This window comes from Stegostoma tigrinum, chromosome 24 (genome assembly GCF_030684315.1).
Source record: "Stegostoma tigrinum isolate sSteTig4 chromosome 24, sSteTig4.hap1, whole genome shotgun sequence".
In the NCBI taxonomy this organism is placed as follows: Eukaryota; Metazoa; Chordata; class Chondrichthyes; order Orectolobiformes; family Stegostomatidae; genus Stegostoma; species Stegostoma tigrinum.
The window spans coordinates 29,135,669-29,148,444 of record NC_081377.1 but is presented as its reverse complement, the minus strand read 5'-3'; the positions used below and the strand labels follow the sequence as shown (position 1 = coordinate 29,148,444).

The window sequence follows — 12,776 nt, the reverse complement described above, 5'->3', positions numbered from 1 at the left end:
ATTTGGACTTGTGAGCTAGTCCAAAGCTAAATGGAGCCCTAGAGAAATTTCTTTACTCAGAGAATGTGGATCTCACTAACTCGGAGTGAGTAAGGCAGATAAAATAACTAAATTGTAAGAGGATCTTAAGTTTAAGAAAGACAAAGAAATAGGAGGACAAATTAGTTGAGGTCACAGGGTTACATGAAGTAATATGGAGCGTAGCTTGTAGGGTTCACTTTGCATTTCAATCGTATGTCCAGTAACCCAAAGAGAGTGATTGATGATATTGGCTGTTCCTGGAACATCTTAAGCCCTTTTAAGGGGCAGCTATCACTGCCATTTAGCAGTTTGTTCACTGCTGGACAGTGGTATTAGTATATGTTCAAGTGTGAATTTCTCTCTTTTCTCAACCACCTTCGCTAGGTCCATCTCCGAACTCCTCTCCAAAAGAAAATCATCTCCAAGTGATTGACCCTTAAAATTATGGGATCTTACAGTCCAAGATGTGGCCATTCAGCCCATTATACTGGTGCTCATTGAAAGAGCTATCCAATTAATTTCAGCTCCAGTCCCTTTCCCAATGGCCTTGCAAATTTTAACCCCGTTAATTAGATATTTAAGTCTCCACTGAAAGTTACTATTCAATCTGTTTCAATAGTAGCAGATAGTAATAGAGGAACATTTTCAGGAAATACTTTCCTAAATCATTAATATCATTGTCAAATCATTAAAAATCTTCAAGCCTTTTTTAAATCCTGACACTTCTCTGGTTCTGTAGTTAATTACTTAAATTCTACAATCCTCGGTCACTGACTTCCCTGCCAACTTTTCCCTATTGGCTCTGCCAAAACTCCCAATGACCATTATACACTTGAATTAAATCTTCCTTCAATGTTCTCTGCTTGAAACAGAAAAAACAATTTCTACACCTCTCCTGAAAATGCAAAATTTCACAGTCTCTTCAACATCTTCAGGACCCTACCGCACTCCATATTATTTCATCCATACCTGTGATTCAAATAATTTGTCCTCTCATTTCTTTGTCTTTCATAAACTTAATATTCTCCTACAATTTAGTTATCTTATCTGCCTTACTCACTCCCTGAGTTAGTGAGTTCCACATTGTTTGAGCAAAGAAATTTCTCTAGGACTCCATTTTAACCAAACGTTTGTGCTCAGAACAGGACACAATACTCCAGTAGGGTCTGAACTAGTGCTTTATGAACTTTTCGTATATCTTCCTTGCTTTTGTACCCTTGATGAAGGATGTGTAAGGCAAAGCAGTACTATATTTTAAAAGTTTTAGCCTGATAGTTATTTAAGGTGTAACCGCAGGTGTATAGTTTTTCCAGGAGGGCAGCGGAATGCAAGTAAAGCACTTAGATATTATAATCAAAGATCCAAGAGAGTCATGGGTCTTAATACATATAGGGAGACAGTGAGTGGGTAGGGAAGCATACTCATGAAATTGACCAGCTCCTGGTGAGAAAACAAGATGTAATGGCAAACAAATCCTTTCCCCTCACTTCAAATCTGGTCCCTCCTGAATTCAACCGCTCTTGCCTCCTTTAAACTACTAAGTTTCCCAAATCTTGGGAAGACCATACAGGAGGTGTTGATTTAAAATCACTGCCAAAGTATAAGGCTGGGAGCCCTATTTGAATGTGGTCATGAAAGAATGGCTCACCTGGGAACTCTGACATTGACAGCAGTTAAAACAGGAACAGATATGTGAGAACTGCCCATTGGATTCGGGTTTGCAACTGAGGTAATTTCATCCCCCTCCTCCCCTCAATGATCCTCCCGTGTCATGGGACCAGGGGTTTAAAATGCTCCCACAAAGGTTTGATTGTAGCACACTTGATCTTTCATGGCAAAATCCACTTTCTTCGGTTAATATAGAATCCAGGAGGAGATTTCTATGACATTGCAAAAAAGATGAGAGGCATTCAGAAACAAAACTTCTTTGGCAGCTTGTTTTGTGTAAAATAACCCGTCAAGTGTTCTGCTTCTGCCCTTATTAAGTTCTAACTTTCTCTTTCTCCATTAGTCAATCCTTGTTGGATGGTTTTGGTTGGTGTCCACAAGAACTCTTCTGTTCTGTTGCCCATTACAATGGTGCAATATCATAGATTGCTTTGTCATTTGGAATTTCTGTGGTTCCCTTGGTGTACTCTTTGGTTTTTTCGGCAACACCAGGATTAGAACGACGGCGATGATATGCAAACTGAAGTACCAAGTCCTGAGAAGATAAAACAAAGAATCTGAATTAGTAGAATCATTTAACATTTGGCCCATTGTGTTCCTTTTGACTCTAGATAGAAGTACTGAGCAATGATTCATAACGCATTGTCAATGAGGAGGCCAGAAATGCAGCGATATTCCTAGCGGGAGTGAATAACACCCACATCTGCTCTTTTTCTAGAATAGAGAAGACTGAGGGGTGGTGTAACAAAGATCTTTAAAAGCATGAAAGGTTTTATTAGAGTAGACACAGAGAAAGTGGCCCTAGTGTTTTGCTCTCAGTACAGGACCTTTCCTGGCTCAGCAAATCTGGCCTGGGGAGAAAGGTTTGATTTTCTTTCTATGGTGGTGGGGTTCCCTGGGAAGCGAGCTGGGTGAGGCTGGAATGAGAACAGTGAATGTTGGCTGGGCATAAGGCCAGCTTCCCAATATTGACATATAAAGCAGTTTAATAAAAAGAATAAAACCAAAAACATCCCTCTGAACTTCACCTTTCATACCTTGTTGCCTACCCCACACCCCCTATATCGTAACCATGCCAAGTCCATGTCATTTCAACTCTCCTTATGCCGCTCTACTTATCTTTATGGCCTTTCAAAGCTCCTATGCCACTTATATACCTCCACTCATCCTTACGTCCCTCAACCCAAGCCCCTCTACTCCTATTTATGATCCATATGCCCTTCTGCTTATCTTTATGGTGCCTATCCTGTCTTATGCTCCTCTACTCATTCTTATGGACTCAAAGCCCCTATGCCTCTCTCTACCTTTCCATTAATTGCAATGCCCCTGTGCACCTACAGTTCTGAAGTCACCATCCTGGCCCTTTTTGGCTGCTATGCTAGACAGTGAGGAAAGACAGGAGGAAGATTCAGTAGAACATAAATGGCAGCATTGAGAGTTTGGATGTTGCGGGCCTGCTCTTTCCCTAAAACCCTGCAATTTTCTGCTATTTTAAATATATAATTGAATTCCCTGTTGAAAATTCCCTGCTAAATTTGCTTTCACCACTGTTCCAAGCAGTGCATTCCAGATCACAATAACTCTGCTTTAAGAGCAAAAACCTCCTCATCTAATCTGATTTTTTTTTGGCATTTACCCTAAAATTACAGCTACAGAAGCAAAGAAGAAACATTCCTGACATGAACTGACTGACCAACAAGTAAAAGGGAGCACCCAGCTGCGAGATTGGAGCAGTGGCTTATCTTGCCGATTTTCTCGAGCTCAGCTCCCATTCGAACATAAGTGAAATACAGAATTAACTGTTAACAGGTAAATCAGGTAAAATTTTAAAGTTACTATATCTTGGCAGGACAGTGGAGAAGACAATTGAGCAATGGTAATACTGGACTAGAAATTCAAGGCCCCGGAACCACTGATTCCAATCCTACCACAACTAGTGGAGATTTAAATTTAATTAATAAATCTGAAATCTCAGTAATGGTGACCATGATGATTATTATCAACTGTTGTACTAACCAACCTGGTTCATTAATGCCCTCTTGTGAAGGAAAAAAATCTGCCATCCTTACCTGGTTTGGCCAGGCTCCAGGCTCACATCGCTGCAGTGAACTCTTAACTACTTTCTAAAACTGCCTAGCGAGCCATTCAATTCAACAGCAATAGGGATGGGCCACAAATATTGACATCGTCCCACAAGCAACATCCCACAATGGAATAAGATAGGCCCCCTCATTGCTAACTACTTTGCCGTTTATTAATGACAAGGTCTGAAGTGACCCTGTTGCTATTCCTGATATGAAGACAAGGAGCATGAACAACAAATCATTTTGAGCTATTTTGTTAGTTTGACTGATTTACTCACCTGTAAAACTTGAATGATGAGCTCAGAAACGGAAGGACAAATGGTACCACAGTGTAACTCACAACCACCTGTGTTGTTGCCCATGTCATCACATCATAGAATGTCTTGCAAGTTGGTGAAACGAGGAAGTAAGGCCTCAAATTATTTCTAACCTGTATGCATCCAAACACACATGGGAAAACATTAAAATCCCTCGGACTAAAAGATACAGATTAGCTGTGATTTAATTAAGTGGTGAGATACAAGGGAGAATGTTCAAGTGACTCTTCTCTTCTATATTCAGAGAACTTCCCACTCCTCCAATCCGGTATTCCTTATATTCATAGAGTACCATCTGAGAGTCCTAAATGTCTCCTCTAACTATCTCTCCTTCTCCAAGATGCTTCTTAGAAATCTATTAATTTAACCAAGCTTTGAGTCACTTGCCCTACCATTTCACCACGTGTCAGATTATGATTAATATTCACTCCTTTGAGGGGTCTTGGGGAACTTTCCTATGCTACAGGTGCCATACAAATAGGTTATTCCTGTCATTCCTTTACTCCTAGTTAATGGGCTATTGGATTTTTTTTTCCCATAAGTATTTGCCCATTCCTAATTGTCTTCAAGAATGTGGTAGCGACTTGCCTTCTTGCATTGCTGCTGTCCATAGGGATGGGTACAGCCACAGTGTTAGGGAGAGAGATCCAGGATTTTAATTCAACAACGGTAAAGGAATGGCAATAAAACTCCAAGTTAGAGCAGTGGGGTGGGGGGAGTGGTGCTTGGAAAGGAAGTTACAAATAGTGATACTCCCATGAGCTCGCTATCCCCATCCTCTAAATGGCATAAGTCAAGGAAAGGCACTTTTGAAGGGACCTTTGAGAGTCTTGGAATGCATCTTGTAGATATCACGCACTGTAGCTGCACAGGGGCATGGACAGGAATAGTGGCCCCTGCTGCTGTTTCCGGCCTTGATCACAACAACGGGCCTCCGAGACCCAGTTTTTAGGCTCTGATGTGTGCCCCGTCCAGTGCTCTGCAGTCATGTGTGTTGGCAATGGAGGGCACAAGTGTTGAAGGTGGTGACTGAGGTTCTGGGTAAGCATATTGCTCTGACTTGAATGGTGTCAAGTTTCTGACGTGGTGTTGGAGCTGCACTCATCCAGAGACTTGGACAGTGTTCCCTCACACTCTTGGCTGGAATTCCATGCAGTACTGAGGGAATGCTGCACTGTCAGTGGCACAGTGTTTCAGGTAAGGCATTAAATTGAGATGGTATCTAACCTCGCATGTGGATGTAAACAGCCCTACAGCTACAGGATTCATAAGAATGAAGTTCCCCAGCCTAGGAACCAGTTATGAAGATAGATTGGTGGAGTTAAAATAGTTTCCACAGGAGAAATAAAAATGGAGAGGAAATTGGATGGAAATATTCAAAATTCATTAGGGGTCTGGTCAGAATGTTCTCACTCATGAAGGATTTGAAAACATGAAGGTACAGGTTTAAAACAATTGGCAAATGAGCAGAACTGATGTGAGCGAATCTTTTTCACTTGACCACTGGCCAAGGTTTGGAATGCACAAACTGAGAGTGTGATGGGGATAGGTTCAACTAAAGCAGTCAAAAGGGAATTAGACATTATCTGAAAAAGGAAGGCTATGTTAGGACTATGGGTAGAAAGCAAGAAAAATGGTACCAAAATGAATTGCTCATTCAGAACCAGTGCAGCCACAAAGGACCAAATGGCCGTCTTTTGTGTTGCAACAATCCTACGATTCACTACTTGCAAGAAAAGCATGTTCGTTCTCCCATTTGTATGAGCCAACAATGTCTCAACCAACATCCCAGATCATGGCAACTTATAAATCAGTTCCAGTGTTTCATATAATCAAGGTCGCTTTGCCTCAAAATGTTTTATTTGCCTGTAAACAACTGTGAGATTTTCCAAGGTTGCAAAATGCTCTATTTAAATGCAAATTCATAGAAAGCACGATACTATAGTGCTACCTTGCAGGCATCCTTGGCAATTACCGTGCAATCTCAGTACAATCGGAGATGGGGTAACGTTCCATTCTATGCTGGGATCTGGTTGGGTTATAGGGTTTGGTGGGGGGAAGAGCAGATTCGCTGTAGGTGATCTAACAATTGTGCAGGTGTTGAACTCTAGCAATTTGAGATAACACAACTTTTTAGGTGTAACTGCGTTGTATTAAAACAAAACAAGTCTTAGCTGTTGAGCATCACTTACTGCTCTCGCTGCTAGTGTCATGAATGTCCCAGTGATGAAGGTGAAGTAGTAGCCAGGGAAAACTCCATGCCATATTGCAGATAGAAGGAATGTCGACAATGTTGGATTGAATGGACATCTATCATAGCAGACTCTAAAGGGGGATAACAGCATTGATTATTAACATCCGGCATAATCACTAAATCAGTTCAGCAGAGAAGGAACCCATTCAGCCCATCATGTCTGCACTGCCTCCTCTCTAAATGGGAATTGTAGTTAATGCCATTCTGCCCATAATCTTGTTCCTTTTCAAATCACAGCCCTATTCTATGTTGAATCCTTTGATTGAATGTGCATCCACTACAGTTTCAGGCAGTGTGCTCCAGCCCCAACTACTTGCTTCAGGTCAAACTTTAGCATCATATTGTTTCTGCCTTTTTGCACTAATTCCTTGCAATCTGTGCACTTTCAATCTCATTCCTTTCATGAACAGAAACATTTTCTCCCTATTTATTTTTTCCAGATCCTTCAGGTTTATAAATATTTTAATCAGATAGCCTCTCAGCTTTCTCTTTCCAGGGAGAATGCTCCTAACTTCTCCAAACTATCTTCATAAACTGAAGCTCTCCATCCCTGAAACAAGTTGTTTTTTTTTTCTGCACTCTGTCCAATGCCTTCACACCCTTGCTAAAGTGTGGTGTCAAGAACCGGATGCAATACCCAGCTGAGGTTGAGCTGGTATCTTATATAATAGAGTCATAGAGACATACAGCACAGAAACAGACCCTTCGGTCCAACCTGTCCCTGCTGAACATAATCCAAAACTAAACTAGTCACACCTGCATGCTCCTGGTCCATATCCCTCCAAACCTTCATATATTTATGCAAATGTCTTTTAAATATTGTAGTTGTACTCTGATCCACTTCTACAGAAAGTTCATTCTACATGTCAACCACTCTCGGTGTAAAAAAATTGCTGTGTCGGCCACTTTCATGGAATGAGGGCAACTCAGGAAGGCTGAATAATGTCAAGGGTGAAGGGGGCGAGGGAGTTAGGGAGGCTGAACACTATCAGAGTGAGGCAGCTGAGGGAGGGATTGGCCTGAGGGAGGGAAGGGATAAGAATGAGGCTGAAAGTGATCTCTGTCGCAAGGGAAGGTCCAACAAAGTGGTGAGGGAGCATCCTGACTGTTGATTGTGCACCTGAAGAGCTATCAACAGGAGATTGAAAGGTCCCGGTAAAATGTTGAGAGTGCAACTTAAATTGCATTCAGCATTAGATGCATCCTCCCTGATGCAGACTAAAAGATCTGGAGCTCTGATGCGATATGAGACCTTCGCACAATACATGAACTCTTTGTGTATTGGTTCACATTATAATGGACTTTCACTGTATTTCCCAGTCAAGGCGAGATGTGGCCTCGAGAGGAAGCAGCAGGCCATTGTGCTTTTGAATATTGTAATTAAATCTCCTTCACCCTACCTCGCAGGCAGTGCATTCCAAAGTGTAAGTCTTTGCTGCATAAAAATTAATTATCCACATGCCACAGGATCCACCAACCTAGGGCAATGGATGAAAGCAAAAAGCTGGAGATCATAAATATAAACCGAAAGTGGTGGAAAAGTCAGCAGGTCTGGCAACATTTATGGACAGGGAAACAAAGTTAACAGTTTGCGTCCAATCTGACTTTTCATGTTTACCTAAGATTCATATCAGATAAAAAATGTTTATTCTGTTTCTCTCTCCACAGATGCTGCCAGACCTGCTGAATTTCTCCAGCACTTTATGTTTCCAGTAGGGCAATGTATAACATGGTATGAAGTGGACTATGACCTGTAGACCAGAGCTACCTACTCTTTCAGCCACAGAGCTGTTTGTATGTTCCAATTGTCAATAAACATCTTCATGCTTGTTGCAAACTGAAAAAATAAAAGCAGGAATAAATTGAAGTTCATAATAAATTTATAAGTTTGTATAAATTGAAGCTTGTCTCGTTGGTGGTAAACGTTTGTGTGTACATGTGTGTGCGCAAGGTAACTATAAAGTTCTTACCTCCACCTTGACGATGTTAAGATTGGAGAACAAGTCCCAGCGAGGCTTACCTCGACTGTCGTACCCAGTGAATCCAAACCCTGCAGCATTATTGACAGCATCAGCTGTGTGCAAAACAAACACATTCAGAACTAGTCCCACCATGTGGTACCCGCAGCCCAAGGGCTGGAGTCAGGCACCACAACCTGCTCAAACAAAGCTGTTGCATTAAGGCACAAATTGTAGACTACACAGGCACTGCACCTTCAAGACAGCTGCAACATTGTGATGTTCCAGTGCAGAGTTACCCACCTGGCATTTACTCACTTTTTGTGCAATGAAGTCAGTACCATCAGTTAATCACGTATATATAAATACACAATAACACCAGTAAGCATGGAACCCAAGCTGTATGTGCTTGTGATATTGCATGCTCATAAACAGCTTGTGTTATAAATAAACTTTGAGGTATCAAATTCAAAAGAACCTGACCACCTGCGATATTGGTTATGTGGGATATCTTATCTAAAAGCACAGAAGCCATTTTTCACATCATGGGGTGGCAGGCACGGTTCAGTTGCACCAAACTTACCTCCAAGATGGAAAGCTAAAAGTTCAAATCCTAACTCCAAAAACCTGAACACAAAATCTAGGCTGATATACCAGTCAGCATTAGGAATCCTGTCTTTCAAATCAGATGTTAAACTGACTTTGCATCTGTCTGCTCAGGAGGACGTAAATTGGTTTGCAGAAGAACAGTGGAATCATTCTGCTGTAGGGCCATCACATATCCCTCATGGGAAAATGCTGTGGGAATTTGAGGCAGTGTTGCTGCCATATCATCTTCCTGATGGTCTTGCTGAGGCATTAAGCACTCAAAACACCTCACTTCAGCCTCTGATGTGTGACAGAGGAAGAAACTTGCCTAATTTGTGGCAGTACAGTAGTTCAGTGGTTACTGCTGCCTCACAGTGACAGGGACCCGGGTTCAATTCCACCATTTGGTGACTGTGTGGCATTTGCACATTCTCCACATCTGCGAAGATTTCCTCCGGGTGCTCCGGTTTCCTACCACAGTCCAAAGATGTGCAGAGTAGGTGGATTGGCCATGCCAAATTGCCCATAGGTGCTCAGAGATGTGTAGATTAGGTGGGTTATAGGGGAATGGGTCTGGGTGGGATGTTTTGAGGTTCAGTGTGGACTTGTTGGGCTGAAGGGCCTGTTTCCACACCATAGGGATTCTTTAAAAAAAGGTTTTAAGCCAGAAACCAGTGAGATGTGTCAATTCCTCTTCAGAGCCTTGGAAAAGGAGACCATTCTGATTTTAAACCTATCCCTTTGTTCAATTAGAATGTCGTGAACCAAGGTTTTAGCTGCATTTACAAACTTTAGTACCCATAATGGGTTTCCAAACAAAGGTCTATTGAATTTAATTTTGAAATGTTCATGTTATCTCCAGCATCTTCAAGGGGAGAATTCCAGATTTCCACCATTCTCTATGGGATTCCTGACATCGCCCCCTTGAACAACCCAGCTCTAATTGTAATATAATGACCCCTTGTTCTGGAGTGGCCCACCAGAATAAAATCGTTTCTATCAAATCTTTTCCTCATCACAAAAGAACTCAACTAACTCATTTACTTTAAGCTTTTACTGTCACCTTGACAAATTCAAGTCATCCCCTGTACATTTTTTTTAGCCCTTTTAACCCAGATTTTATTCTGGTGTGGCTGAGCCTGTACACCTTCTATAGTCCATACATCCCTGAAGAGATTCAATACCCAGAATTAACAGACTAACACAGCAAATTTGGCAGGATCTGCAGAGAGAGAACACAGCTAGCATTTTGAGTCCAATGACCCCTCGATAGAAGCGTCTAATGAATGGTCACTGGATTTAGAATATTAACTTTGCTTCTCTCTGTACAGATACTGCCAGACCTGCTGAGTTTCTCCAGGACACACTCTGTTTTATTCCATTGACTTTGTTACTTATATTTTGTACCTGTCTGCCAGTATTTAATGGTTTCTGTACATGGTCTCCAAAATCTGCTGTATGTATTCTGTTTAATTTTGTCCGTACCTATAGTCCAGGCAAAGTAATACTTGGGTCTGCAAGCCAGGGTGGAAATGTAGAGATACAGTAAGCGTACAGGGATCGATGCTGTGGCAATGAAGGTGTTATCAGTGTTGTAGGAGATAGGAAATACATCTAATAAATACAGATGCATAAATACGCAAACACTGCAGATCAGGATCTTGCATCCCACAGCACCCTGCAGAAAGAAAGAATCGATTAGATCCCATTCAGTAAAGAAAGTCCATAGTAACAGATGATTGAGGTTAAGATTATAAAATCCATAATATGCAATGATATCTTCCTCCTTCGTTGCCCAAATGCACATTGCTGAATGTATATTTTTTGCATATCAACTTACTTTGTTTCATGAGCGAACAGTTAAATCTAACAAAAGAACCAAACAGGAGATGTCCATTTCTTTTTAAAATAAGCTTGGCAACCTGTTGTCATCTGGAGTGCATTGCTTAAAGAACAGTGGAAACAGATTAAAAACCCACTTTCTCCTGAAAAGGAACTGCAGAAGGACTTCAAAAGAAATGTTTTGCAGGGCAGTGGGGATAAGACAGCATTTGTGGAACTTTATTGGGCTTCCTTTGTTACAATGCTGATGGCAAAATTTCTCCCTTGATGCTGGAGTTAATTGAAGTTTTAAACACAGATTCATCATTAGCTGTTGGTGTCAGAATATATGGATCAAAGGCAGGAAATTGCAATTGAGTACAGACTAGTTGGAATCCAAATGAATGATGGAACATAGTAGAAACTAAATGGGCTGCTCCTGTCCCAATATTCCGATGAACTCAATAAGATACTGCAAGCTCTACATTTTGTAGAATTTCAAAAGAGCGAACTCTTCTTTTTGTCCACAGGATGTCTCAGAAGTACAAAGAGGGACTATTTGTGGTGTCATGGTTGTAACATAGGAAACAAAACAGTGAATTCGCACATGGCAATCTCTAGGAAACAGTGAGATCATGAGCAGATAATGTGATTGAACAATTTCATTTGAGGGATAAATATCGGCCAGGACACCAAAGAGCATTTCCCTGCCCTTTTCTTAATGAATAACCATGAGATTGCTTACATACACTTGAGAGCAGAATAGGATCAGATTTTAATGCCTGATCTAAACGACAGCACAGCACACCCTCAGTATTGCATTGGAATATCAATGTGAAGGTTGAGATCAAATCAATGGTATGGAACTTGAAGTGGATCTTCTGACTCTCAAGTGCAGCTGTTACCTAAATAGTAAACCATTCAAATAAAAAGCAATCAAAATTAGAGATATCCAGTTGCATAGGTAAAACTATTTGCTTAACATTAACACTGAACTCTGTAACGTGGCTCATGTCACATTGCAATGAACCAACAGTTCAAGAGGATGCAGTGACCAACTACAGCCACAATGTGGAGCTCTCTACAGAGAAAGAAAAGCACGTTAGCCTGCATAGTACTCTCTGCCTCATCAACATGAAGGCACCACTTTCAAAGAATCAGCTTTATCAGCCAGCACATGTGGAAAACTGAAACTATGCCACTTTTCTGACAAACACTTTTGAGTAAATCAAGCACTTTGCCAGCTGGTGTAGCTGAAGGCCGCTCTGACCAGGATCTTTTACCCAATTCCATGCCTATATGCTCCCCACCTCCCCCCTCAGTACTGTGTCTAGCTGGTGCAGAGTCAAGGCAGCGTGCTCTGGTTGTGACCAGCATATAAAAGAAATATATCCCAATGTTTGTCCGAAATCTGCCTGTCACAGGCACTGGATGCCCCTGTCAAACTAGCGTCTTGTTTTGGGATGTTGTTTTCTTCATTCTAGTTGCTTTTGAAAGCAACACTGTTCGGTCAGATGTTACTGGCTAATGTTTCTGGCATCTCACTGTGCACTGTCCACATTTCCTAGATTACAGTAGCGATTGCACTTCACTTCAACTATTTCATTGGCTGTAAATTTCTTTGGGGCATCCTGAGGTTGAGAAAACTGTGACAGAAAGGCAAATACATGTTCACTAAAGGGACAGAAGTATATGCTAATAGAGTTAGATAAACAGGAAGCGACTAAAATAGAACATTAATACCAGCACAGATGAGTTGGGCTGAATGGCTTGATTTTGTATTGTAGCCTCAGTGAAACAATGCACCAACCTTTTCATGCTTTTCCTCTACAACTGGATTTGCTTGTTCACTGTTTACGTCAGCACCGCTGCCCCAGCAGGTCCCTCCCACACCCTCCCTTAACAATCACCAAATGCACACCCAGGACTGCATTTACCCAACTCTCTGACTGACCTCAGTGAACAACACCTAGATATGACTATCCAGACCTCAGCTGCTATCTTTGACGTTCTGCCACTGACATATGTCATAGAAAAACAAAGTTACTCGAAAAGCTCAGCAGGT

The 12,776-nt window shown here is 41.4% G+C and overlaps 1 protein-coding gene across 2 annotated transcripts in view; it reads right to left on the bottom strand.

Annotated features, from left to right (window-relative positions):
* Window positions 1-1,088: 1,088 nt before the first annotated feature.
* The window catches only part of LOC125464886 (lysophospholipid acyltransferase 2-like), a 65,527-nt gene continuing 53,839 nt past the window's right edge, over window positions 1,089-12,776 (bottom strand). For both annotated transcript variants that reach the window (XM_059654436.1, XM_059654437.1), the window contains exons 8-13: window positions 10,376-10,568; window positions 8,315-8,418; window positions 8,117-8,181; window positions 6,283-6,415; window positions 4,052-4,203; window positions 1,089-2,224 (exon numbers count right to left, since the gene is read on the bottom strand). In XM_059654436.1, the coding sequence (XP_059510419.1) occupies window positions 2,029-2,224; window positions 4,052-4,203; window positions 6,283-6,415; window positions 8,117-8,181; window positions 8,315-8,418; window positions 10,376-10,568 (843 nt within the window). In that variant the 3' untranslated portion in view covers window positions 1,089-2,028. The remainder of the gene's footprint in view (window positions 2,225-4,051; window positions 4,204-6,282; window positions 6,416-8,116; window positions 8,182-8,314; window positions 8,419-10,375; window positions 10,569-12,776) is intronic.